The sequence below is a fragment of the Rhipicephalus sanguineus genome, chromosome 4 (genome assembly GCF_013339695.2).
Source record: "Rhipicephalus sanguineus isolate Rsan-2018 chromosome 4, BIME_Rsan_1.4, whole genome shotgun sequence".
Classification (NCBI taxonomy): domain Eukaryota; kingdom Metazoa; phylum Arthropoda; class Arachnida; order Ixodida; family Ixodidae; genus Rhipicephalus; species Rhipicephalus sanguineus.
Window position 1 is genome coordinate 76,466,862 of NC_051179.1, and position 27,834 is coordinate 76,494,695.

A 27,834-nucleotide genomic window follows, 5' to 3' on the forward strand; every position below is an offset into this window, starting at 1 on the left:
AGGTGATCTAATTTCACCTTATTTTTCAACCATATCGGTTTGACATTATTGTATTTTTTTCTCTTTTATTATGCCATTGAGTTATTTCGTAACTATCTATGTCTGAACATATTTAGAATATAAAAGAATTTCATTTCTAAAACAAAGCAACCAACCGCGGCCGGAAAGGCAGCGAAGCAGGCGCGTGGCAAGACACGAGCCGCTGTTATCGTCTTCCTTTTGGACGGCCATGGTGCTACCCTTCCCTAATACGGAGAGAACCTTCCAGCCGAGTTCCAGACAATAATGCCTCTTCCTAACTGCACCCCTCTCCTCACCCTCTCAAGTGCGGCGTATACTTTAATACCCAGACTATGGCGCTGATTATGTAGATGTACAAATCAAGCATTCTAAGGGCATACAACTTTATTTTGTTTCGCAGCCTATACCTGTCTTAACTTCCCAAGGCATGCAGTAAGTTCGCGCTCGACATTCTTGCTGTTAAACGGGTAGCAGACCTCCTCCTCGCCACCCAGTCACACGAAAAAAAATAATGATAGAAATCTGAATCTATTCTAATTACTGGGCGTCCGCTATGAACAGTGCGACATCTGAGTTTACTGTGATTAAATACGCTGTATTTCTGAACAAAGAAATAGATTATTGTCGTCGTCCTCCTAGCGAAGAATAATCGTGCTCTAATACAACCTAGCTTTTGTCGTAACCGCCACCCTGTTAACTCCGATCGATCTGAAAACACCTTAAAACTGTGAGTGGCGCTCCAAATCTATCGCGTCCTATTTCCAAATACTGCCGCCCTTGTAGCGTTTCCGGCTACCTGCTTCGCTCCCTGACCGACAGATGGAAGCACAATTGTTCTCGTTCAACGCCCGCTGCTAACGGCCGAGCATCTGTTGGCGGCCGCCGATACAACCGGCTGCGCTTGGAAGTTGACTGAAGTTATAGGGAACCGGGTGGTGTGCCATCGATTTTACCAAGCGCTACAGTGCCTGCATGGGATGTCCAGTTTCTTACGCTAAGAATAATTGTGAATTGTTTGAGCGATTGTTTAGAATTACCTATTGTCATTATTTTTATGTCGTAATGCGTTTCAAATTTCAACTAGCTCCGGGGTATATGATGTAAACTCTGACAACACGCAAAGCAAACGGTTTGCAGCTCCACTTCGGTCATTTCTTTCCTGTTCTTCGTGCAGCTGTACCAAAATTTTTTGCGCATTACATTCTGATATAACTTACGCAAAACTCAGTCTTTCTCATGCATTCACCTAAGGCGACTCGAAGGCAGAACCATCTTCTTTTTCTTGTCAGTCAACGTACTGATTCCCCCCCCAGCTCCCTCCGAAAGCTTTTCTGTACCCAAGGTCGTTTTGCATTGCCTCCAGTATATGAGGCATTGCAAGCTTTCTGCAACTCACCTGGTTTTGCACTGCCTCCGTGGTCAGCCCACCTTTAAACAAACGAGGATGACGTCGTGATGGCGTTATATGCTGACGTCATCACATGATAATTTTTGTAGCACTCGAGCGTGTTGACGCCGACACCACGGGACGACGGTCGACGCCGACGGTCAACTTTTGCGTTTGACGAGGCATCTGAGGCTTTCGCCTTAATAATAGCAGGTATAGAACTTTGCTCCCATGCAGCAGCCGAAACGTGCTCGGAGTGTGCACGCCTCACCTTCCGTTATGATGTGTGCTTTTAATTATTTTCTTCGCTAGACACTTGCTTATAGTACTTGGTCGGCGTCACTCTTATCTTTGATCTCTATCCTTATCTAGGGAAGGATACAACGCAGAATTAAACTCCACGGTTACGCATCACTTAAACAACACCCAAAGGAGATTTTTACGTAGTTTTTGCTTAATGCATTACCAAGTGGGAAGTAGGCTTTTGCCTTCAAGTGTTGCAGAGAGTATAACATACTGCAGAACTTTTTTCGTGGCGGAGAAGTTAGGCTGTATTGTTCAATAAAACTTCTTGCTGGGTGAGTTGGCGCCTTCTTGAAAGGTAAAGATGGTATACTGTGTCATTGTGTATAATTTGCGTGTACCATTTTTACCTTTAGGCTTATATGACATCGATATTTATACTTGGGGCGCTATTCAGTCATGCACCCACGTCCTGAAAGCGTATGATGACGCGCCGGAGTATGGATATATAAATCATTCTAAGCTCAGAGATGGCGCAGTAAGCTTCCGGAGGGGCATGCTTTTTTATAGAGCAACTCGTCTATGATAACACGTAAGCTCACCGAGTATTTTATACAGGCTATACACGAGCCACTGAAGCGATAATTAAAGATGCGGGTAATTTCGAACGAAATTTTCATTTTCTGCAGTTGTAATGGCGGTGCTGATCAGGATGATATTGCAGCGGGTGGGTTTGGCCTGGCACAGATAGCTGGCAGTTTTTCCGCCTGAGCCCGCTATGAGTTGATAGCGTCAGAAGTGGGTCACCAGATGTTCATCGGTTGTATTCTCAGATGATTCTCTCGTTTGTCCCCTTTAGGAGACATTTTAACAGCGAAGTTGTTTAAGCCGACCGTGATGTCGACCCTGCTGCAATATTATCATCATCATGAACGGGTATGTGCCACAGAATTTGGGCAAATCCCACTACTCACCGCTACGGCGTGGCCTGTAATAACCGTGATGGATGAGAGAAGGAGTACAGAGAGAGACAGAAAGAAATAAATAAACAGAGAGACGGAAAGAAAGATATAAAGAAAGAGGAAAATTCTTGCCGGAAAAACATTCTTCACAAGGCGTGATTCGAACCCTCGTTCCCTCGATCCGAAGGCGAGCTTCCTAACCACTCGGCTATCCAGGCACGCTAGCAGAGCGTAACATAACCTTGTACAATATAGTGTAGCAAGGGGGTGGGAAAGGGAAGTGAGTTTCAGGAGGAGGAAAAGGAGAAGGGGAGAGAGTAAAGCGTAGCACAGAAAGAATGAGAAAGAGAGAAACAGAGAGGAAGAAAGGCAGAAAGACAAAGAAAGAGAGGCAGAGAGAACATCAACGAAAGAGGGAGAAATAAGTAGAGAGAGAGTAACAAAGATATAAAGAAAGAAGCTAGCAAGCCACGCACCCGCAACCTCCGCTCTATGGTACATAGCCTGGCTGCGCCCGATCGTGTCCAGAGAGTCATGGGGCGTTCTAAGAACGTGCGTACTCCCGACACACACACACACACACACACACACACACACACACACACACACACACACACACACACACACACACACACACACACACACACACACACACACACACACACACACACACACACACACACACACACACACACACACACACACTCTCTCTCTCTCTCTCTCTCTCTCTCTCTATCTCTACTATATAGTGAAAAATTCTTGCACAGGGGTTGTGGCATGGAGCCAACGTTTCAACCAGCAGACTCGTCTTTCAGCAACTTTCTTCCTTGACAGTTGCCGCTTTGACAAAGACAAGTCTGCTTTTCAAAACGTTGACTCCAGCTACAAGCCATGTTCAAGATTTTTTTTTCATTTCTTCAAGTTCCCATCTTCCCTTGAACTTCGGTCAACTATATACTGTAGCACACCGTACCTTCCACAGGCGTTGCGCAGTGTTATTCATACGGAGAGGCCGAGTTTCACCGCAGTGGATGCAGAAGCAAAAAATGAAGCGAGGTGACGTGCTTCCCAGAATGGCCTGCCTTCGGTCCCCGGCTTTCCGGGGGTCAAAGAAGGAAGCAAGCAGCTCTTGGAATGCAACACCAGGGGTCCTCGGCCGACATTATCATCAAAATCTCCCCATGGTCATAACTCTGCATATTTAAGAATGGCGGGGCGGGTCGGACGGAGTAAAGATATAGTGCTGACTTGGCGGGCCCCTTAGATGATTAGGGGAGGCGGCCTCCCTTGCCCCTTAGAACGCTAGGCTATGGTATACCATCGTATCGCACAGTGCGACGTGGCATGAGTGCAATGAATTCCCACGCCTCCCACACGCATATCGCTCTCAAAACACTATATTGTTTTTCGACTTCCCTGATGCACACAGGTGCGTCGAAGGTCCCCGTGCAGTGTGCAACAGAACGATCACAGTGCAGCCTCGTTTATTAATAGCTTTTTTTTTCGATCACGGTTCTTTGCGATACATGGGTGGCCGTGGGCGGCCGCAGGTTTTTAATCCGACGCCGCCGCCGCTGCCGACGTGTCGTGATGGATGAGCGCTGCTGTTGAGCGTTATGGGGGCCACTTGTGGGTTCCGACGCTTCCGCTGTTGTGTCCTCGCCACGTCTGCCTATGCGAACATGTATCTATATACCCGCGCACGGTGCATGCAGGTGTCACATACACGCATATGCCGGCACTCGCGCGTGCTTGCGTTGAACGTAGGTGCACGTATGTATGTATGTATGTATGTATGTATGTATGTATGTATGTATGTATGTATGTATGTATGTATGTATGTATGTATGTATGTATGTATGTATGTATGTATGTATGTATGTATGTATGTATGTATGTATGCATGCATGCATGCATGCATGCATGCATGTATGTATGTATGCATGCATGCATGCATGCATGCATGTATGTATGTATGTATGTATGTATGTATGCATGTATGTATGTATGTATGTATGTATAGAAGCACGGTCGTGCATGCGTACACCGCAGGTCGCGAGGTCCAGAGCAGGCACACTTTTCGCCACCGCTTCGCGAAATAAAAAATAATACAGTTTGGCAGGGCCGCAGCAGCCGGCAGAGTGCAGCGTGATATAGGAAGGTGCGCAGGTTGCCGAGCCATGCCACTTATTTTGTTATCTTTTTTTTTCGTCGTTCTTTCTATTAATTATTTAAGTTTCGCGCACACGTGGCGTTTATTCGCGCCGTATAGCTTGTCGTCGGGCGCTCGGCGTGTTGGCGAAATCCGCCATTGCCCCTGTGTTTGTGCAGGCGCGACAGGTGCAGTGAGTGATACCACGCGCAGGAGCCGAATTGATATTCTGATGAATAAGCATTATGGAGGCAGGAAAGAACACGGAGGAAGGCTTTACGAAACGAAATTGAAAAGGATAAAAGTCTGCTCCCGACGCATGATTACGTCGCAATATGCTTGTTCCACAATGGAGCACGCCGTATACAGCAACGCGCTTGGCGCACTGACGTGTCGCGGCGAAGAATTTCTACGCTGCGATATTTGTGAAACATGAAAGTTAATTTCAGTGCTGCTCCAAGTGATGACGTGGCTCTGTGCAGAACACCTGCTTGCCATGCAGACGGCCTAGGTGCAGTTCTCGCTCGAACAGAAGATAAAGCACAAGATAAAAAAAAATGAAATACGATTGCTCATCAATTTATTTTATTTGCACGTTTCTCGATTTTTCGGTCAAGGAAAGCTGATGCTTTTTCGCTCACAACCAACGACGCCGACACCGACGCCGACACCGGAATTTCCGCTAAACGAGCTCTTTAACGCTATTGCGTTAACAACGGCATGTAGTTTATACGTGGGGTTGTTTTGTGTGCCTATCTGCGTCCTTGTCTTTCGATCTGTTCCAGCGTACTTCACGCTTCACAACATTTGACGGAGTCAATTTCGCGAATATAAATAGAAGACTTCACGACGTCACACTGAAATCACAAACTTCAGCACAAGATGAAAAGAAGAAAATACGATTGCTCATCAATTTCTTTTCTAATAGTGAAGCTATGATGGCGAAACTAACGACGACAGACCGTCAAAGAATAATTTAGCAATCCAAACGAACTTAGTATATAGTTCAACCCTGTAGAGTCTCCTTAAGCACACTGGGTCATTAAGCACACGTGTAAGGGCGACTTTCTTCGTGAGATTGAAGTCGTTCGCGAAGAATGGCAAGAAAATTTTGTTTTAGAGGCAGGCTGCGTGACGTGTAATTCTCAATCCTATAGTTTACTTCCTTCCTCGACAGGCTTCCTAATGGGGTGCGAGGATAGATATGAACCAAAGTAAACTTAAACCTGAAGGAGGATTCTGTAAGGCCAGGTAAGGTCTCGAACAGTACATACTGACTGAGCTACGTGGGCCATATTGTAACACAACACATGGTACTCTGATCCGCCACTGTACACTTCTGCGTGGTTGCCAACTGCGCATGCATACTCTTTAAATACAAGGAGGCTCAAAATTTTCATCATGACCTGCTATGTATAGATACAGCGTATATCAAAGTATACGTACATCTTACATTGTCAGAGGCGTCACTTGCGTTGGACAGTGAAGACAAGCATGCGCCGCTAGCCTATGCATTCGTTTAAGACGACTCGATGCCGAGAGCCATCTTCCTGTTTTTAGGTCTACTGCATTAATCCTCCACCCCTCAGCCCCCGAAAGTTTTTTGCACCGTGGTTTTGCACTGCCTCCGGAATCGGCCCATGTTTGACCCAGCGTCGATGTGATGTGATGACGTAGTCAGGCGACAGTGCCGTCACGAAATGTGTCGATCTTTGACGTCATGATGGCGTCATACGGTAATGTCATCACATGATGATTATATTTTGCATAGCTCGCGTTGACAACGACGCCGTCGACGTTCACTTTTCGTGTTTCGATGAGGGACGTGAGTATTTCGTCTTAATATAGTAGCAGTGCCTGCCCTTACAGAGTTGTAACCGTGTCAGTCTGATCCAGCCATCTTGCGCCTTTCAATGCACAACACAGTTGAACGAGAAAACTGGATATTACGCAACGGTGTGCATCATACGTCCATTAAAGCAAGCACGTCTAAAGCGAAATGCCCTCAGTCCTGCCTACTAAGGGCGCCGTCGGTGGCGAAAAGTGCCAATCAGCGATGATGTTATCGCCGCAGTACTTGTGCCAGCACGTTAGGCAGTTTGCATGTATATTGTCAAAGTGACGCAGTTCGACCCAGCCTTCCTTTCCGTTTAACCTCATCGTTGCTCTCGGCAATCATTGGCCTTCACGTTATTTTTTTAGGCGAAGTACCGCTCTGTACCATAGTTGAGGGCATAGTGCTCTGAATTGTCAATGATTTTTTTTTTCGATACAGAATATTCTAAATCACCGAACATTTACTTTAAACACGACACACGTTGCGTTAGAATCAATACAGCCGACTTAGAAGAAAAAAAAATTGGTGAAGCTTGCACTAAGCCGCCGCGCAAGGCTTGAAAAGGAAACTAGACGATTCTGAAGACTAATATGGTTGCTTCTAGGTTGTTTCTAGGCCTTTACTAGGTGATTCAGGTTGTTTCTAGGTCGTTGCTGAGCTTTATCTAGATGATGCAGGTTGTTTCTAGGTTGCTTCTATGTCGTTGCTAGACTTTAGCTAGGTGATGCTATAGGTAGTTTCTACCTTGATTCTCAGCGCAGAGAGGTTCGAGCTAAACCACAGACAGTCACAGACACGACACAGATGTCCAAACTGCAGAGACAGAACCGAGCGCCGAAACCAAGCGTTCGCACCTTTTAGATGTGAAGCATCTTATAGCGGAGTTTAATCCGGTGGTGGTGGTGTGCGGCGTGACCACCCTTACTGCGCATGCGCAAGCCCTCTCCACACACCTCCTCACCCTCTCAACCTTCCCTCTCTCCCCTCCCCTCTCCTCTTATCCTCTCCACGTTCCCTCTCTCCCCTCCCCTTCTCCACTACCCCTCTCCCCTTTGCCTCTCTCCCCTCCCCTCTCCACTCCCCCTCTGAAAGCGGGCTCTACATGCCGAAACGCTGCTTCGCATCGCCTCAGGTCCTATTTCGCGGGAGATGGTGTGATTGTTCACAGATCTACCGGCTGCGCAAGAACTCCATGACCAAACCCTGGCCGTCCAGAGTGCCCGCGAACGGGCCGCCAAGCTCGGCTTGGCGGTCCCTACGTGGGACTAGCCGGGTCTTCTCTGGACCCCAATTAAGTTTGCATCATCATCATCATCATCATCTACCGGCACGTCGTCGTTGGCGTAGGCCTTCCATTGCTTCGGAGTCTTCTCGCAGCCGTCGTTGCTTTCCCTGTTCCCTATAGTATTCTCTCGTTGTACGTACTGAGGGTCTTCGGCTCGCCGCCGTCGCTTCGCATCCATTTGTTGGGCTAACTGTTCCCTTCTTCATTTTTAGTGGACCAGTGATGAGTGGACCAGTAGTGAGATTCACGCAATTTCTGTGGAGCATACCCGTTAATGATGATGATAGTTTTCTGGTTCTCCGGACAAGGAATGATTTGCTGAACAGCTTCGCTGTTAAAAGAAGTAAAAGAAGACGAAGAATATTTCTTTCGCCTAGTATAATACACAGTAGTCTGAGTCGTTCACGTTTTATTCTGAGTACATCGGCGTGAACAGCGTATACGCTCGCCCGTAGAAGAGTACACGATACTCCAAGACTAGGGACGCCGACCATGTAGCGGGGTCACGCTTTGGCCCCCAAACTCTCTTTCTTTTTTTCTTTTTATAATAAATGTTTTTCATCAATCAATCCAAGTTGTCAAACATTTTTCTAAGCACACTGATGTTTTTAGTGGAACAGCCGCATGGAGCAAAGCAGAGTGCATAGTACTCCAAATAGTCCACCTTTTGTTCTGAACATAATATCCAGAATTCTATGTTTGCGTCTCTGTAGACAAAAATATTGGCCGCGTATCTGCGTGCTTCGCTGCAAATGTCGTGTAAAGACGATAGAAGAGGCGCTGTGTGAGATATGGACGCCATCTGGCAATACGTCGGGAAACATGAGTGCTGTGTTGCGTGCTGGTAGTCCCGGCGCAGCAGCAGGCGAAGACCGGCGGTGACCAACGCGACCGGCGGAGACGCCAGCCAGCCCGAAAACGCGGTTTGGCGCGAAGCGCTGAAGCAGAGAAACGTCCGCACTCAACGAGTACTCTCCACACACTCTTTTATTTACACGTCGCCTGGGTAAAACAGGAACGCCAGAGCGGCGCCCACAACCGGCAGCCTGAAGGCCGCCCACAACGCTGCTTTTTCATTTTTTAAATATTTTTTTTCACCTTCTTGGCCTTCTCAAAACTAAGTTTTTCAACACCAACCCATGGCATTCGTACAGTGCAATACAGAACCGAAACCGAAACACAACAATGAGCTCGTGCGAAGGGCACGGAGGAAGGCAAATTTCAGCGCAGTCGCATTTTCAGCTTTGTTGAAACAGCGCTCACTAGACGACGACGAAGTAAAAGAAGGCACAGGACAGGCAGCGCCTGTCCTGTGCCTTCTTTTACTTCGTCGTCGTCTAGTGAGCGCTGTTTCAACAAAGATGAACGCATACCAACTCGCTCAAGCTTCCATTCTTATGCATTTTCAGCGCAGCTTAAGAAACTAGGGTCCTTAAAATTACGTATGTATGCATTTTCTATTAAAGGAACACGCCACCTAATACTTACCTAGTGATGTTGCACCTCAGATATGCATGATATTTACTTTTTGATCGGCAACGTTCACAAGTATGAACAGCCATACCAGTTCAAGACGGCTGGCCCTTGGGCAAGTGGTTCAACTTTGGCCGAGTGGCTGAATCGAGGGACGTGCCGACAAACAGAAAGACAGAAAGACAGACCAAAATTTCTGCGTTTAAGTTCCCCAAGAAAGACTATCGTCTTTAATAACTGCTCCGCCGTTGTAGAATACAGAGCACACTAAGTCGTCTTCATTTTTAGGGGCGAAGCTCCTTAAGGCGGCACCCGTTCGTCCCTCGTAGTCGTAGTAGTAGTGCGTAAGCAGTCGTGACGCTAGTACCAGATCTTGACCTCCAAGATGGTGCCGGTGGGAGATTTTTCCTGTGCGTTGTTGAACAATAAAAAATTCGCAGCGTGCGCGTAAACTAAAAGCCGAATTCTTCTGTCTCTCATTCACCATTAGCAGCCATTGGCATGTTCCAGTAGGAGACGTTAGTAGAAGTAGAAGTGTAATTGTTAGCTAAAATCCGACTTCTTCTGTCTCTCATTCCCATTAGCAGCCATTGCTTACCTCGAAGGTAGTTCCTGGTCAGATTTCTCCTGTGCGTGATTAAACAATAAAAATTTTGTTCAAAACGCCGTTGATTGATGAAATAAACCAACGAAAGACGCCAGATGTTTTCTAAAAGCAAAACGAAAGAACGCCAGATGTTTCTAAAGCAAAACGAAAAGACGCCAGCTGCTTAACGAAAGACGCCAGATGTTTTCTATAGCAATGGTTTTCTAAACAATGAAAATTCACAGCGTACATGTAAAATTAAAGTGAGCTGCAAGTCGTCATAACTCATCGAACCTTTAGTATAAACGCGCCCGATCTCACGTCGGTGATGATGTACTGGGCAGAATTCACGGAAGATTCACGGTTTACCGATGAACCTCCGCAGCTTCGCCCACTCATCATCATTCACTCCGTGGATATGCTGTGATTTTTTTTTAGACACGTAATGTCACGATGTGTAGCTGCTGCTTTGCAGCAATTTTTTTCGGATACAGCTACATACAGCTCACCCGTATAGGAGAGTTCATAGTGTTTTTAATTGTTGCCATCTTTTCTGAACGACGTAGAAGCACCTTTTCCAAATAGAGTTTCCGCTCACCATGAGTCGACTCATGAGTCGACTCACTCACACTCACTCACACTCAGATCGAGCTGTGAGTCTGAGTTCGAGTGAGTCCGGTTGAGGAAAAATTCGGCAGATCCCACGTACCGTGGGAGTCGACGTTATGCGAAGCATGCGGCGGGTAGGTGACTGTGGCGTAATTTTGTTTACTTAGCGACACGTTACAAAATGACGCTAAAGATTTGTATAAATTGTATACGAACACATATATATGTTGAAGAGCCGCATATGTGTTATATAACCAGTTGTTTACGGTCGGGTAACGCTGCCAATGGCAACGTGGGTATTACCAACACCAGAAGCGGTAAGCTGATATGTAGTGGTTATACGTGTCCCGAGAACGCACGCCCGTTTCACGAACCCATGTGCATGTGTGCAAGAAGTTCTTGACAGTTCTTGAAAAAGGGCATCATCACCGTGATCAGTGAGCACCAGCAGCTGGTCATGACTTGTTACAGGATTCGGTTGTGATCGTGGTGAAGAGGGTTCCATGTTTAGTGAAGTATGTGGTATAGTAGAGCTGTTGAAATTCGTGGATGCCTCGGCCATTTCGTCGACAAATTGTCTGTCGACAGAGCCGGCAAAATGTCGGAAGCTGAAACCACCCTTCGCCTTGGTGAGGTATAGGCCGTCGAGGTATGTAGGCCTGGATAGTGCTACGTAGACTAACATCAGTGGATGGTGTTTGTCGTATTCGTAGACTACCTGGGCGTATGTGGGCTACGTAGTCTAGTCTACAAAGCGGCTGTCAATCAATCTGGCATCATCCTCGGTCAGCATGAGGCCATCGCCCAGCCCCGTAAGAAATGAAGAGGACACTGCGTCGTTCTGGCGGACGAAGTGCACTTTACGGTGCGGTTATGTAACTTTCGTTAATGTATTCCTCCGGGTTCGAGCAATGCTTCAATATAGCTTGCTGAATCATAGGAATACAAACGTAATGCTTATGAGACTGCTATAAAAGCTGAGCCAACACTGAAACCACAGACGTTAACCTGATATATCGTCTGTATCGTAGGAGTACACATAGTAGGAATATCATGTAGTGTTTGTTGCTTTCTTGTAAAATTAGATAGCCAGCACCACCACCACAATTGATGTTGCACCGATATTACGCCTGCGTAGGCTGTTTTTCCAAACCAGTTTATAGACCTGGCGTGGTTCTGTGGTAGAATACCTGATTGCCACGCAGAATGCTTGGGTTCGATTCCTGCTGGGATCGTAATTTTCATTTTTTCCGTTCGTTGAGTCAACGCTGCCGATGTTGGTTTTCCTTAACGCTCTAGCATTTAATTTACCAATGTCTGTTCTCGCCTTTCCTGGGTAGATATTAACTGTCAATCACCTGCGGCGCATACCCGTACGCCGCGGCCCGTGTAAACGGGTATGTGCCACACGTGTCTAGTGGAAAGGGTTTGACGACGTACGCGACAGGGTTTTAACGTTATTCATGTCATGACCCGGCAATAATATTCGTAAAATCCTCTTACCCTCCCATGCAAATTTTGGTCTACACCAAGTTAAGGAGGCGATCATGAGAGCACCCAGACGTAGGCGGCTAGATAGATAGATAGATAGATAGATAGATAGATAGATAGATACGTAGATAGAAACGCTCAAAGTGCCAGAGGTTCGATAAGAAATGCTTCGCATTTAATATTGGTGAGTGTGAGTCCGAGTGAGCCCTAAATGCAAAATATATTTCATGAGTGAGTCTGAGTGAGCATGATCCTACCCACTCAGCTATCTGCATTACTATCAGCCTTATATCGGCTCACGTTTGTACTCGAATCTATTCCCACACACCTCAACGCACTAGCGTTCATGCACCACCTCAGTGTTTATTGATCAGAGGCGTGAGTAAGGGGGGAGGGAGGTGCTATGACCTCCCAACTCTTTCACGGGAGTTTCTTAATAGAAATATGTCGTGTGAGTCGCATATTCTGTGAAAACGTCCTTAGTAGATTGAAACCCCTGAAATCTAGTATTTGAAGGTACAAGACCCAAAGGCGTATCGCAGAGCACCCATTATTTGAGATAATGGCATTCAAGAGCATTTACACCATGATCGGAATAGCTCACTTAATGCCAGCGGACTCATGAGTCGACTAACTCAGGCTCTCTCAGGCTCAGGTCAAGCCGTGAGTCTGAGTCTGAGTGAGTCCGGCTGAGCAAAATGTTGGTGAGTTTGAGTCCGAGTGAGTGCGGTTGAGAAAAAGTTTAGTGAGTCTGAGTCCGAGTGAGTTCGGTTGAGGAAAATTTCAGTGAATCTGAGTCCGAGTGAACTCTCACAGCAAAATATATTTCTTGAGTGAGTCTGAGTGAGTTCAAAAATTTTTGCCGACCTATGCCGCTCACAGGCACTGTTTCAAGTGTGACATACACATGTCATATCGTGATATCGTGATGAAGCTGCAGTGTTTCAACAATCACCAAAGGTATCACATAACGAAACTGTAGCTCCGAAATTCACCGAGCGTTCGCGCAGAATATAAGGCATTACAGCTTCAGTTCTCACCAGTGGTATACGGGGCGCATTCACCTCCCAGATGTTGAGTTAGCGCATCAAGTGTCATGACGATAAAAATGTGCAGCGTAGGCGTATAAGAAATATGCGGAGCGTTCATTAAAAACGATATCGCTCATTGTATTTTAGTCTTGTTCTATGTTTGTTCATGTATGCTTCATAGCCTTCGTTGCTCCATAATTTGCTGTTCCGTAAGTCTATGCCACTTATACAATTTCGTGGTACTTGCTGTACCGAGGGTCAGGTTTTTGAGTATTGACACTCCGAAACCCTCACCTGATATTGCTCACTTTAAGTGTATAACTTGAATAAACTGAAACTGAATATAGTCACGTGGATACGTAACAGTTCTATACGGATACAAAAAAAAAAAACGCTGTGTGAATCAGTTTTTTTCTTGAATGCGCAGGAAAAAGAAAGTCTATACCTTTGCTGCAGGAAAAAAAAAAATGGCATACCGATGGGTGAAAGATATACCCCATTGTGATGCGAATCGTGCTTACAATATCGACATCCTAAGCATACGTTTGAAGTAGCTTCACGTCCTGACGCTGTTTGACGTGCGTGTCGATGTATCTCCTGTCAGGTACTTAGCACAGGCCACTAACAAAAAAAAAAAGAAAAACCCGGCAGCTTTCGGTGTGTATAAGGTAGATAGCGAGGCGCTGAATGACAGCGAGACGAGGAGGTGCAGCTTTCGAGAGAGCAGTTAATTTTCTCTCGAGAGAGCGCTTAACTTGCTTCTGTTTCTTTTTTTGTATCTTTATCCGGGAGCCGGAGTAGATATATGGCCTTAGAGACACGAAAGCGACGTGCCAAGGAGACTGACCCTTTTCTTATCACTCGAATCGCGCGTTTCTACCTGTGTTTTCACAAGTAAGCGATCGAGAAAGCACCCGATTGAATCAATTCTTTTTTTTCCTTTTTTCTCCTACCTCACTTGCATTTTTAAATTGCCCACTTTCTTTTTCCTCCTGATGAAGGGCGGGCCGGGCAATGGGTGCCCGAAGAGTGGCATCTTTTAACCGAGAGTGCATACGGGTCTCCTCAAAGAAAGTATACAAAAAATCATCAAGTTATCACTTGAGTGCATCGTGGACCGAAGCACTTACACGCAGAGACTCTTATACGAAACGAAGAGTCCAGCTGGACAATCCTTTCCATTCCCATGATGCATCTTTGTGCAGTTCAACCCGATGCGCTGGCCCTGTTGTGTAGAACCCCCGTAACAAATGTCTCGCTTCATGACAGGAAGATGGACGCATGCGCAAACGGACTATCCCTTTCTCGGCAACGTAGCGGTTGCGCGGCAGTTTTCAGGAAAAACCACCTGGCTCGCATAAATCTCTAGCCAGAAAGCACCTTTCTCCCAAACTTCACTTTTATGTTGGTTCTGCTTCTTCATTTCTGTTCGGATATTTTTTTTTTATATCGAACACTCCGTACGTATGGCAGCCTGGCATACACTTTCTTTTTTCTCACTGGAAACGATACACGGCCTTCCGCCACCTCACGTTCCTGTGACCGCGTCGAACAGACCTGAGTTTCCTTTTCGTTTCTCTATTAAGTCGTACAACAGCAGCAGCAGCAGCAGCAGCAGCAGCAGCAGCAGCAGCAGCAGCAGCAGCAGCAGCAGCAGCAGCAGCAGCAGCAGCAGCAGCAGCAGCAGCTGCAATAAGTGTTTTGCGAAGAGCGGTTTGTTTCACATCCGCCGCTTCGCGAGTGCGCAGTTCGTAAAGCTTTCAGGAGAGGCGCCGTGGGTGATTCGGCGCCATCAATCAAGGAGCACACGTAAACAGCTATGGCCGCAGGCCGCGATTGCGACGGGCCGCATAAAACGGACACGTGTGTACATAAACAGGTTCGCGCGGCGGAGTCAACGGGGTTGACATCCTAATCGGTATCGCGCGAAACAACTGTCGCGTTCAGCGGCGCGTCCGCAACATGTAGAGACGAATCGGTTATCGAACCGGCTGTACGGTGCAGTGAAAATAGTTGTTACGTACGGCAGCTGGCGGAGGAGGCTGTATATACATTCCTACACATCCGGAGGGAGGGAGGGGGGGGGAGTGTAAGAAGGGCCAATGGCTCTGTGTTGTTGCAACGTTGTATCCACGAATATAGCGATAAGTGACATCGTCGAGTCGTATACCGGTGCAAAGAGACTTCCCCGAAGTGTAAAGTGAAATGCAAATACAGTAAGATTAATCAGGTCATGCATCTTCGAATTAACGTTCGCATCATTGGACCCTGTATGGTGCGAGTAGTGTTATGGAGCGCCTGGAATAATTTGTTGAAGTTGTTTGCGATGCTTAACACTGCGTGACGACAGGTGAGAAACGTCATGTTGGTGGTCTTGTTAAATGACGCGGTGAACAGCCAGACCGTCGAACTCGTGTCCTGTCAACTGTGGTGTAGGCAGCAACAGATTTTGTAATATAACCAATAGCAAATAGGTGGTTGTGGTTAACAACGTTTGTTGAGTTTTGGAGCGCCTCAAATCATGTGCCTGCAAATCATCAGCAGTGCTGAAGCGAAGGATCATCAGACGGCCTCCCACTTCAACCATCGTTACATTACGTTGTACATTACAGTTACATTACGTTGAACATTACATCGTTACATTACGTTGAACATTACAGTTACGTTGCACATTACACGTTCATTGCTACATTGCGTGGAGGCTTCTATTCGAGAGAGAAAGGCACATCAATATGAGAGAGGCTTACAGTGTGCACAATAGATTGAAAATACAGTAGATTGTACTGAGCATATGAACGCGGCAGCGGCCAAAGTGGTATCACTGTTCAGTTTTGTTTTGTTTCGTTTTGTCGCCTAGGGAAACTATACCGCAGGGGTGTAGCCAGAATTTTTTTTCGGGGGGGGGGGGGGGGGGTGTTCAACCATACATTATGTATGTTCGTGCGTGCGTTTGTATGTGTGCGTGTATACATACGCAAGCAAAACTGAAAAATTTCGGGGGGGGGGTTTGAACCCCCCCAACCCCCCCTTTGGCTACGCCCCTGCTATACCGCAGAAACGAGCTGGTAAGGATCTATCGTAACAGATGGTAACGCTATAGTAAACACGGAAACAAGGCAGATGAACAACAGAACTGTTGTCTTGTTCTCTTGTGTCCGCGTTACCACGCCTTGCCTTGTTTTATAATGTACAAAGACAACCAGCTGATGAAAGCTCGTATACAGCAATAAACTCGTATCTCTCCAAGTCTTTCCGAAGGTTTTCGAAAGTTTCGAAGATCGAGATGCGTGCATGCGCCTGAGGAGAAAGCTCTGCGTGGGCTTCAGCAGGGCCAGCGTGTTATAATCACGGCTGCTGACAAATGAAACGCCACGGTTATCCTTAACCGCTTGGAATACATCGCCAAAATGACGTCGTTACTTAAAGAAACACCATTTTATAAACCCCGGCACCCCAGAACGGCACCCCAGCATAACGATGAAACCTGAAGAATACGCATAAAAGCCACTCGCGGTATAGCCTTGAGGTTCATGCCTGCGATACCAAGAAGTTGCGTTGTCACAACATTCCGGGAAATTCCAGTTGCGTGGCAGAAAGTACGTGGCCATATCAGAATGTTTAATATTTTATAATGCGGCCCGTGTGGCTCTTATAAGGCCGTGTTCAATTGTACCGGGAATCCACGCGCTTCGTTGTGCGATACTGAAATTTCGCCAGAATGTTTCAGTGGGTCTCTGTCGTATAGAGGACCGGGAGTCGATTTTGATAACTAGTTTTCAACGCGACAGCGCTAAAGAGCTCGCTTCATAGAAATTGCGGTATCGGTGTCGGTGTCGGTGTCGTTGGTTGTGAGCGAAAAATCGGCGTTGTCCGTGACCCAAAAATCAAGAAAGATGGAAATATAATATAAAAACAACCTCGGCCCGAGTGGGAATCGAACCCAGGCCTTCCGTGTGTCAAGCAGCTGTTCTATCAAAGAGCTACGCCCGTGCTCGAAGTTGGTTCGAAAAAAAAAAGACACTATATCAATATTAAATAGTTCGAGTGGTGTCGTGAACACATATGATATTGCGTGGCAGAAGCGCAGAATTTTACCAGGCGTCAAAACATATTAGTTGCGCAACGAGTGTGACTGGTTTAAAGGCCTACCAATGACAAAGCCCACAGGCATAATTAATTATCATCATCCGCAACAGCATGAACAAAGTGGGCAGATGGGCTGGTGCGCGTGCTGCCTTACCCGGACGCGTATAGTGGGTACATTGCGAATCGGTAAAAGGAAGAATTATGGCGTAGTGGGGATTTAGCAAGTGCACTTGCAGTAGGTATTCTAGGATTATCTGAGTGGGTAGGTGCCATTCATCCTAGGAGCATCATCGTCATCATCATCATCATCATTTCAAACGGCCAATGTTACGCGCACAGTTCCTTCGTTTCCTTACGGCACTTGATGCATGTACCGAGAACCGAGGCGAGGCTATAGCATTTCGGAAGGCAATGTGTACGGGGCCCGATTACGCTATCGCGTTTTACTCTTGAAGGCGAAGCTCAAGCAACCTCCAAGTTTTTTTCGTCAGACATGACTTTCTATCGCCTATTTCTCATTCAGTTACGCCAAGGCACCGTTCCCGCCGCCAGCCTCGGCACAGATCTCCCGAAACGCACAGATGTCCCGAAATCCTGGAAATGGCTCCATGCTTGAACTAGCCGGAAATACTGACCAACGTGCAATGGGGTACTATAGAACTTGCACCTTGTATTCGACATGTGTCCTACTGCGATGACATCGCAACACTATGAAGGGACAGCGAAAAGAAGTATCTGAGGTATAAAGTGTATATGATAGAATCAGCTAAAGTGTAATTGATATAATCGTTAGGCAGCCCCAATAATGTCCCTCACAGCACCTATGCAAGCAGAAGTTGTTAGTGGATGGAACACCAGATGAATAAACCAAAAGATAATCAGTGATGCACTTTTTCCTGTTTATTGGAAAGTACTTTTGGAAGAGAATTTCTCACTTCACGTCATGTCATGCTTTTCAGTTAGAAGAAATTTAGCTGGTCTCCACGGCAGCGCTTGATTCGAATTCCGTTTCAGATGTGCCCCGGCCCGCATGACGTTACTTGAGCAGCAGCAGCCGCCGCTGCTGCTTCTTCTTCCTGTTTCTTCTTCTCGACTTGGCTCTTGAGGCTCTGCAGTCGGGTCAGTAACGCGTCGTACTCGGCGATCCTTTTCACGGAGCCCAACGCGAAGTACTTGAGCGGCGTTCCCGTCTGATCGAGCCGCGCCGTGACGGCGTCCACGTACTTCCCGTACGACTCGAGGAACGACTCGAGTATGACCTTCCTGAAGGACGGCGGACACTTGGCGTCGTCCCTGAGGGCCGCCTCCACTTGTTCGCACACCGCCACGCGGATCGTCTCGTGTTGGATGAGGGTGTTGTACTTTTCGCTGTCACCTCTCCAAAGTTGTACGCTGAATATGTCGTAGTATGGGTTGTCACTGAGCAGCGACTGCACGGAGACCAGGGTGCTGGACAGCGATTGGGCGGGGCTCCAGTCACACGGTCCGCCACCGGTGCCCAAGGTGGTCACGCAGACCTTGCCGCAGGAGTAGAGGTGTACGTGAAACTGGACTCTACCTTCGTCCGTGGTAAGGAACCGAACGCGAGGCGGGCTCAGCGGGTAGTTTGGCGGGAACTTGAGGAAGAACTGGAAGAATCCGCCTTCGTACGGCGAACCGGGCGCTCCGATCATGAGCACGTGGACTTGGGTGATGTCGCTTTCCTCGGGAGAGATGAAGAGCCTCGCCGGTGGCTGCGCGTTGAATTCGGCGATGTCCCTCTTGACCCTGAGCAGGCACATCGGGCTCGGCACCTCGTGCTGGATGCTCAATGGGTCCCAGTTGTTGGCCATCTCTGCCTGAAAGATGTCCGAGGACGGCCAGGGGAGACTGACGAATACGCGAGGTCAATTCTCGCTGCTCCCGTCCGATGGCGCAGAGCTTCTTGTGCTTGTTCACCTATATCTGTGGCTCCTACCCGCTGAGGGGGATTGGCCTAGAACTGAGTGCATTTAGAAAATGTTATGGAACTTTAAATTAAGGGAGGTTATAGAACATAAATATTACAAGTGATATAGAAAATTTCGGTGCTCGATGAAATTAAAAAAGAAGCTCCTTCTCTTCTTCATCTTCTCCTCAGTAACGGTGGCCCACACTCAACACAAGCGATTGGCGCTTTCATGATGATGATAATGATTATGATGTTAATTCCACTTTTGTCACGCACGCAATCCACTAAGGGGGCTAGTCCACGAACCGGGAGATATTAATGAAGACATAATCATGCCGATAGTAAATAACGAAAATAGCACTCTATGCATTAAAACGCGAAAAACGCTTATACTAAATCAAATGATACACCATGTAACTGAACTGCAATTAGTAAGCCTGGCTTAGGCTGACCCACCTGAGTGTGCTGACTGACTCGCATTGTGCTCGATTGTAGCGTCGACACGCTACAATCGAGCGCGCTTGTCAAGCACTCTACAGCGACACCGTAATAAATTCGTAATGCTTGTGGTCGCAAGTACACCTGTACACGATGAGCTTTCTTCCACCTGGCAGTTGAATAATCGGCAGTTGAAGGCAACGTTTTCCAAAGGCGTTTGTTAACAGCGTATCTGGCAAGAAGTTATCACGATGAATACCAGGGGCGTAGCCATAAATTTTTTTCGGGGGGGGGGGGGGTTCAACCATACTTTATGTATGTTCGTGCGTGCGTTTGTATGTGTGCGTGTATATATACGCAAGCAAAACTGAAAAATTTCGGGGGGGTTTGAACCCCCCCAACCCCCCCCCCCCCCCGCCCTTGGCTACGCCCCTGATGAATACGCCCTTCGTTTGGCCGCATGTTCACAGCACTTTTACCGGCCGTGGCATAGCAGCTTATATATAGGTGTTGCTCTGGTAAGTTCGAGCAAGCGGGTTCGTTTCGCGGCCCGCGGCAGTCGCATTCAGCGTAGGACAAAGTGAAAAAGATACACGTTTACTTGGACTCGAGCATACACGTTAACAGAACCCGAGGAAGCACACCTGTACACGATAAGCACGATGAGATATGATACGACGTGCCTTACAATCATATCGTAGATCTGGAACGTAAACAAGCGCAGTGCATACCTGGTGGTGATCGCTTCTGTCAAGAACTAAACGACTGCGCAGTGCGAGAACGTCGAAATTTAGCAATGTATATTTTTTAATGTCTTGTTTTAATGACAGTGTGACCGTTTTATTCACTACTGCACAAGATGAATGAAAACTAGCGTGCCGGATATCTGGCTTGACTTGAAATGGCGAGCACGGAAAGTATTCAACTATTTTAAAGTAGTTTCGAATTTAACAATGCTTATAATATTGGCTATATTGGACACGTACGCAGGTCATGTTTGGAATACCGTTATTTCATGAATGTACTCTAATTTATTACACCACGGGAGGTTGTCAGTTCAAGCGGGGTCAGTCAAGCGATTGTGCTGTCCTGTTCTGATATCACTACGCGTAAAACGCCAAAGTCGTTACTTTCTCGCGCGCGCACCTGCTCATAAACCCGGCGTGGTCAGTCTTTGCACGACCCAAAGCTTCATAGATTGAAGACAGAAGGCTCACTAACTTTGCAGGAAGTCTATTCGGGAATTGACCAGACAGAACTGAACCGATGGTCGGGCGACGAAGCCGCGAGGAAGCCGCAATAATACTTAAACTACGAAAGTCCTGCAGGTAACACAGCGCACAAACCATCGACGAGTTCTGGGGTTAAACCTCGGCCGCAGGAGCCACGCATGCGGTCGCGACAACTTCGGCCTTCTTCTGCTCCTGGACCTTGTCCCTGAGTTCCTGCAGTCGCGTCAGCAACGTCTCGTACTGCGCGGTGGTGTACTTGCAACCGACGGGGTCCCACAACTTCCAGCCATTCTGATGAAGCCGCGCCCTGACGGTGTTCTCGTACTTTCGGTAGCAACTGGAGAAACGAGTTCAGTATGACCTTCCTGAAGGTCGGCGGGCACCGGGCGTCCTCCCTGAGGGCCGCGTCGACTTGGTCGCACACGGCTACCCGGATCGTCTCGTACTGGACGAAGATGTCGTACGACGCGACTTCTCGTCGCGTCGCTTGCAACCTGAACGCGTACAGCGGGTGCGCACCTAACAGCCATTGGATGGAAGCTAGTGTGCCCCGCAGCGACTGGGTCGGGTTCCAACCCGGTCCGCGCAGCGTGCCCAGGGTCCTGACGCAGACCTTGCCCGTGGCGCAGAGGTGCGCGTGAAATCGAACTCTGCCCTCGTCCGTGTTCAGGAATCGGACTCGGGGCGGACTCAGCGGGTAGTCCGGCGGGCACTTGAGGTAGAACTGAAAGGCGCCACCTTCGTACGGCGAATCCGGCGTGCCCAGAATTAGCACGTCGATCCCCGTCATGTCGCTTTCCACGGGGGAGATGAATATCCTCGGCGGTGGATGCGCGACGAAGTCGACGATGTCCTTCCTCACCCTTTGCAGGCACTGCTGACTGGGCTGCTCGTCCTGGTGCTCGAACGGGTCCCAGGAATTTGGTGGTTTCATTTGGAACACGGGGAAAGGGATTTCGTGGTACATGTTTGAGGAAGTAAGCATCGAATTGTTAGAAGCAAGTTCAGTCCCCCCTCTAGCCTGCCCAATAGAGGAGTAATGACGATGGTGATAAAGATCCTGGGATGATTGGAACGTACCCACTCATGGGGATCGGCCAATAGTCGTGCGGATCATATTGCCTTAAATTTTTTTCAAATCCCTTTGGAGGTTGAGGCGTCAATTCGAAAGAAGAATTATTCCTAATAAATCTTATATTTTAAATGAACTATCTTGTGTGAACTTTCAAAACAATCAAACAACCAAAAAATCACTATGACAGAAGGCCATAAGCTAAAAATTATTAGCGATTGATGTAGCTGTTCAATCGGTTTGACTTGCGTACGAATTTTTACACCACTGTAAAACACCACTGTTACAGTACACCACTGCATATATTCCAGTCCGAGTGTCCCATGAAAGAAACCCTAAATGACAGCAGTTTATCTCTTTACATATGATTATGACGTAGATGCGGATGTAAATTTTAGAACCAGTGGCACAAATCCAGACTTTGGTATTGGCCACGAATCGGGTAGACTGATAAAGGAATCCTTAAATAAGAGAACATAAGATCGCAATAAATAAATAATAAATATAACAGAAATGAAACACAAATTTATAAGATTATGGGAAGGAAGGGATACAAAAGGGAGAAGGCAAGGAAGCTAACCAGGCAGCAGTCCGATTGGCTACCCTACGCCGGGGGAAAGAGAAAGGGGGTGGAAAGATGAGAGCCAGAGAGAGAGAGGAGCGAGGAAACAACAAGGAAATTATCGATAAATGCTCTGACACGTATGTGGCAGTGGCACTGTACAATAGTGACAGGCGTTCACAAAGGCCCGTATACCATAAAAAGCACAAAAGGGTTTTTTATGGTTTGGCCCTTGTGGGTCGACAAGCGACGGTGACGGTGCTCTAGCAGCACCTAGACACAGAGCGGCCGATCGCCCATTTGTCGCATCGCATCAGAAAGCGTTCGTCTTTCACAGGCAAATCGAGAGCAGCGGCGTAGCAGATGATCGATGTCTTCCTCGGTACCGCAGACCTCGCATGCCGCACTGTCGGTCAAAAGTAGTATAAGAAGAAGTGATGGTGGTGTAGGTCATGCACGATGGCGTTTTTCTTTCTTTTTCGCTAGCATGAGCCCACTATGGCAAATATAGTCATGAATATACGCCACAAACTATGTGGTACCATTCAACACATCATAAATATAATAAAAAAGTAAAGAAAACCAATATATTTAAAGAAAATTCAAAGAAATGGATGATGCAGACGACGATGATGATTGATAATGACGATGATAATCATCTTGCTGGTGGTACTCATCCGCAAAGCAAGATTGGCCAAGATCCTGCTGGCAGGATGTTTAAGGTTAAGATCTGTAAAGCTAAAGGAAACTAGAAACCCCTATTAAAAATTACACAACCGCATTCCAACTGCGTCACATTGTCTTCTGTTTTCGCGATCCCTTGCTATTCGTGTGTTCGTATCCCATGCCATTCGTTCCCACAATATCTCGCAACATCAAGGGTAGCGATATGAGATACCGTTGATTTTTCTCGGCAACAAACTGGTAAACAGGAAAAAAAAGTTTGCGCAGCTTAGTTCAAGCTTCGCAAGCCTTGAAACAGCGAAAGTGGACGATTCTGAAGATTAATCTGGTTGTTTGCAGGTTGTTTCTAGGCCTTAGCTAGGTGATGCAGGTTGTTGTTGCTTCTAGGTCATTGCTAGGCTTTAGCTAGGTGATGCTATAGGTGGTTCTACATTGATCCTCAGCGCATAGAGGTTCGGCTTAAGCCACAGACAGTCACAGACACGACACGGGAACGTCGTTGTTGGGGCAAGACTTCCATCGCCTCGCGGCCTTCTCGCAGCCGCCTTTGCGTTTTCCGTTCCATAGCATTCTCTCGTTGTACGTACTCAGGGTCTTCGGCTCGCCGCCATCGCTTCGCATTCATTTGTTTGGCTTACTGTTGCCTTCTTCATTTTCAGTAGACCAGTGGTGAGTAGTGGGCTTTACGCCATTTCTGGCACACGCCCGTTTATGATGATAATAGTTTCTTGCGATACACAGCACAGTGGCTTATACCCGATAGGCCGCCACGGTGGTCTAGTGGTCATGGTGCTCGACTGCTGACCCGAAGGTCGCGGGACCAAATCACGGCCGCGGCGGCAGCATTTTCGATGGAGGCGAAAATGTTTGAGGCCCGTGTACTTAGATATAGGTGCACGTTAAAGAACCCCAGCTAGTCGAAATTTCCGGAGCCCTCCACGATAACCCTATCGTGGTTTTGGGACGTTAAACCACAGATATTATTAATAGGCATTTGTCAGTTTCGTTGCTTTATCATGTTCGCGTTTTTGCGCAGGATATTTGGGGACCAGGTGATTGACTCTTTGGTGTTGAGCACGGAATCCCGGATTCACTACCTAATTAACGAGGGGACCGCATTGTGACGTGAGTATATCACAAACACGCACATAGATAGATAGATAGATAGATAGATAGATAGATAGATAGATAGATAGATAGATAGATAGATAGATAGATAGATAGATAGATAGATAGATAGATAGATAGATAGATAGATAGATAGATAGATAGATAGATAGATAGATAGATAGATAGATAGATAGATAGATAGATAGATAGATAGATAGATAGATAGATAGATAGATAGATAGATAGATAGATAGATAGATCCAAGTGGCGATACTCTTCTGTTCTCAAGGCACTGGGGATCGAACGCAATACTTCCAGCAGTGGAGGCGGACGCTCTACCAATTCGCACACCGCTGAGTCTAGCAAGCAGAATCTCGCCAGAGGGAAGGTGCAGTAAAGTAGGCGACTGAAGCTCTTAAGCGAACAGCCCTCCTGGAGGTGCTCTCGCTCGAATCGCACTCTATAGAGTACAACTATCAACGAGCGGTTTTTACTTTTGACTGCAAGGATGATGAACGAGCTCGTGAGCGCTTCATATATCGCCTTCACGGATAGCCGGCTGATGGCGGATGACGTGAACACGCCGTCGAACGTGTTTACAACTACGTATATATACTGGAGCCCGTTACCGTGGTTATCTATACGTACATATGCCTACATATATATATATATATACGTGGTCATATCTCGCGTTTAGAGAGCAAGGGCCAGCTGGTTCGTGTATATATATATATATATATATATATATATATATATATATATATATATATATATATATATATATATATATATATATATATATACGTGGTCATATCTCGCGTTTAGAGAGGAAGGGCCAGCTGGTTCGTGTTTGTGCCTTCGTCTTGCTAAGTACGCTACGTTTAGCTTGCCACATTGTTTTATCATTCTCCATTCCCAGCGGCTTTATAAACCCTGTTGGGTAGCGCTGACAGTTCACCAGCATATATATAGTACACTGAACGTAAAGGATGGCAGGATACAAAAGCGCCCCCGCAAGACTTTTATCTTTAAAAGCACTTTTCTAAAAGATCGCTAGAAGATTGCCCAATTGACTACATGCAGCCGGAAATTTAGGCCACTTTCGCGGAGTATGGTTTAGGCCGGTTTTGTCGGGCCCATATAGTTACGTTGCGAAGTTCACAACACGACACTGAAGCTCGAAACTTTCGTTATATTGCGCTCCACTCTGGCTTACTGGTGTTTCTTGCATGCCTACGTATAAGTTCGTTTGTATATATATGTCCCCGAAAGTTCATGAAGTATCATCAGAGAGAGAGAGAGGAATACTCTTTATTGTGATGCAGATATTTATGACACATTGCGTGTGACTGCCATAGAAAGTGCATTGTAACTAATGTCTATGTGACTGTACTTTTCTAGCCAGTCGTATATTCGGTCTCTTCCAGGTGAGGTATAAAACGAAAGAAGAAGAATGTGGAAGCAATGCAGGGAATCAGCTTCTATATGTATATATCTATTTATGTAAACATTGGTCGACTAACTCCAGGTACTCGACTCCAGGTAACTCGACTAACTCCAGTCACGACACGGATGTCCAAACACCAGAGACAGAAACTCGCGCTGAAACCAAGCATTTGTACCTCTCGGTCACAGTCATGACACGGATTTCCAAACTATAGAGACAGAAACTCACGCTGAAACCAAGCATTTGTACCTGTCAGACAGTCACAGCCACGACACGGATGTCCGATCCCCAGAGACAGAGCCTGGACTCGCGCTGAAACCAAGCATTTGTACCTCTCAGACAGTCACACTCACGACACGGATGTCCAAACCACAGAGACAGAAACTCGCGCTGGAACCAAGCATTTGTACCTCTCAGGCAGTCACAGTCACGACACGGATGTCCAAACTCCAGACACAGAAACTCGCGCTGAAACCAAGCATTTGTATCTCTCGGACAGTCACAGTCACGACACGGATGTCCAAACTCCGAAGACAGAAACTCGCGCTGAAACCAAGCATTTGTACCTCTCAGGCAGTCACAGTCACGACACGGATGTCCAAACTCCAGACACAGAAACTCGCGCTGAAACCAAGCATTTGTACCTCTCAAACAGTCACAGTCACGACACGGATGTCCGAACCCCAGAGACAGAAACTCGCGCTGAAAGGTAGCATTTGTGCCTCTCAGACAGTCACAGTCACGACACGGATGTCCAAACTCCAGACACAGAAACTTGCGCTGAAACCAAGCATTTGTATCTCTCAGACAGTCACAGTCACGACACGGATGTCCAAACTCCAAAGACAGAAACTCGCGCTGAAACCAAGCATTTGTACCTCTCAGGCAGTCACAGTCACGAAACGGATGTCCAAACTCCAGAGACAGAAACTCGCGCTGAAACCAAGCATTTGTATCTCTCAGACAGTCACAGTCACGACACGGATGTCCAAACTCCAAAGACAGAAACTCGCGCTGAAACCAAGCATTTGTACCTCTCAGGCAGTCACAGTCACGACACGGATGTCCAAACTCCAGACATAGAAACTCGCGCTGAAACCAAGCATTTGTGCCTCTCATGCAGTCACAGTCACGACACGGATGTCCAAACTCCAGACACAGAAACTCGCGCTGAAACCAAGCATTTGTATCTCTCAGACAGTCACAGTCACGACACGGATGTCCAAACTCCAAAGACATAAACTCGCGCTGAAACCAAGCATTTGTACCTCTCAGGCAGTCACAGTCACGACACGGATGTCCAAACTCCAGACACAGAAACTCGCGCTGAAACCAAGCATTTGTATCTCTCAGACAGTCACAGTCACGACACGGATGTCCAAACTCCAGAGACAGAAACTCGCGCTGAAACCAAGCATTTGTACCTCTCAAACAGTCACAGTCACGACACGGATGTTCGAACCCCAGAGACAGAAACTCGCGCTGAAAGGTAGCATTTGTGCCTCTCAGACAGTCACAGTCACGACACGGATGTTCAAATTCCAGAGGCTCGCGCTGAAACCGAGCGTACGCAGCTCTCATAGATCTACGGGCACGTCCTCCTTGGCGTAGGCCTTCCATCGCTTCCTGGTCTTCTCGGAGCCGCCGTTGCCTTTCCCGTTCCCTCGTGTTGTGCTAACTGTTGCCTTCTTCCTTTTTAGTGGACCAGCGGTGAGTAGTGGGACTTAGCCAATTCCTGTGGCGCATACCTGATAGGCCACACGGGACAGGCCGCATAAATTACGGCTGCCTTAAACAGCTTCACTGATAAAGAAATGAGAAAATGAACACGCGCAGTTTCGTTTTAAGCAGAAAACCCTAAAGTGTGTTGTTGAGCTGCTTCTTCAGCGAAACACGGCAGGAGAACATAGTAGTACAATAACCCAGGTGACATACGACACCGATGACGTCATAACACGGCATCGTCGCTTGGTCAAAGATGGGCCGATCTCGGAGGTCGTCCAACACCAAGTAAGGTACAGAAATCTTCAAGTGGGGACGGGAAAGGAAGATAATGCAATCGACTGAGATCGTCAATGCAATTTAATACGTATCTCGCACTGCGGCTTCTTAAACCCTGCAAGAAATCTGGTTCCCGATTGTACAAGTTAATGCAGTACCAAGTGTGCGGCTGGTTTTCGCCTTCAAGATTTACAG

At 47.1% G+C, this 27,834-nt stretch overlaps 2 protein-coding genes across 2 annotated transcripts; both read right to left on the minus strand.

The window, feature by feature from the left end:
* Nucleotides 1-18,173: 18,173 nt before the first annotated feature.
* On the minus strand, nt 18,174-18,995 carry LOC119391304 (ubiquitin-conjugating enzyme E2 Z). The gene has a single exon (XM_037658985.1). It carries the CDS (start codon nt 18,993-18,995, stop codon nt 18,174-18,176), a length of 822 nt encoding a protein of 273 aa, XP_037514913.1.
* Nucleotides 18,996-20,895: 1,900 nt separating this feature from the next.
* LOC119391305 (ubiquitin-conjugating enzyme E2 Z) lies at nt 20,896-21,730 on the minus strand. The gene is made up of 2 exons (XM_037658986.1): nt 21,147-21,730; nt 20,896-21,100 (listed from the first exon to the last, which is right to left on the minus strand). Exons 1-2 carry the CDS (start codon nt 21,728-21,730, stop codon nt 20,896-20,898), a joined length of 789 nt encoding a protein of 262 aa, XP_037514914.1.
* Nucleotides 21,731-27,834: the final 6,104 nt, after the last annotated feature.

Bases quoted from the DNA above. Each gene is read 5' to 3' on its own strand.
- LOC119391305 (XM_037658986.1), bottom strand. From the start codon at position 21,730: ATGTACCACGAAATCCCTTTCCCCGTGTTCCAAATGAAACCACCAAAT. The intron at 21,101-21,146 runs GTGCCCGCCGAC...TCGTTTCTCCAG, and splicing joins GCCCTCAGGGAGGACGCCCG to TTGCTACCGAAAGTACGAGA.
- LOC119391304 (XM_037658985.1), bottom strand. From the start codon at position 18,995: ATGGCCAACAACTGGGACCCATTGAGCATCCAGCACGAGGTGCCGAGC.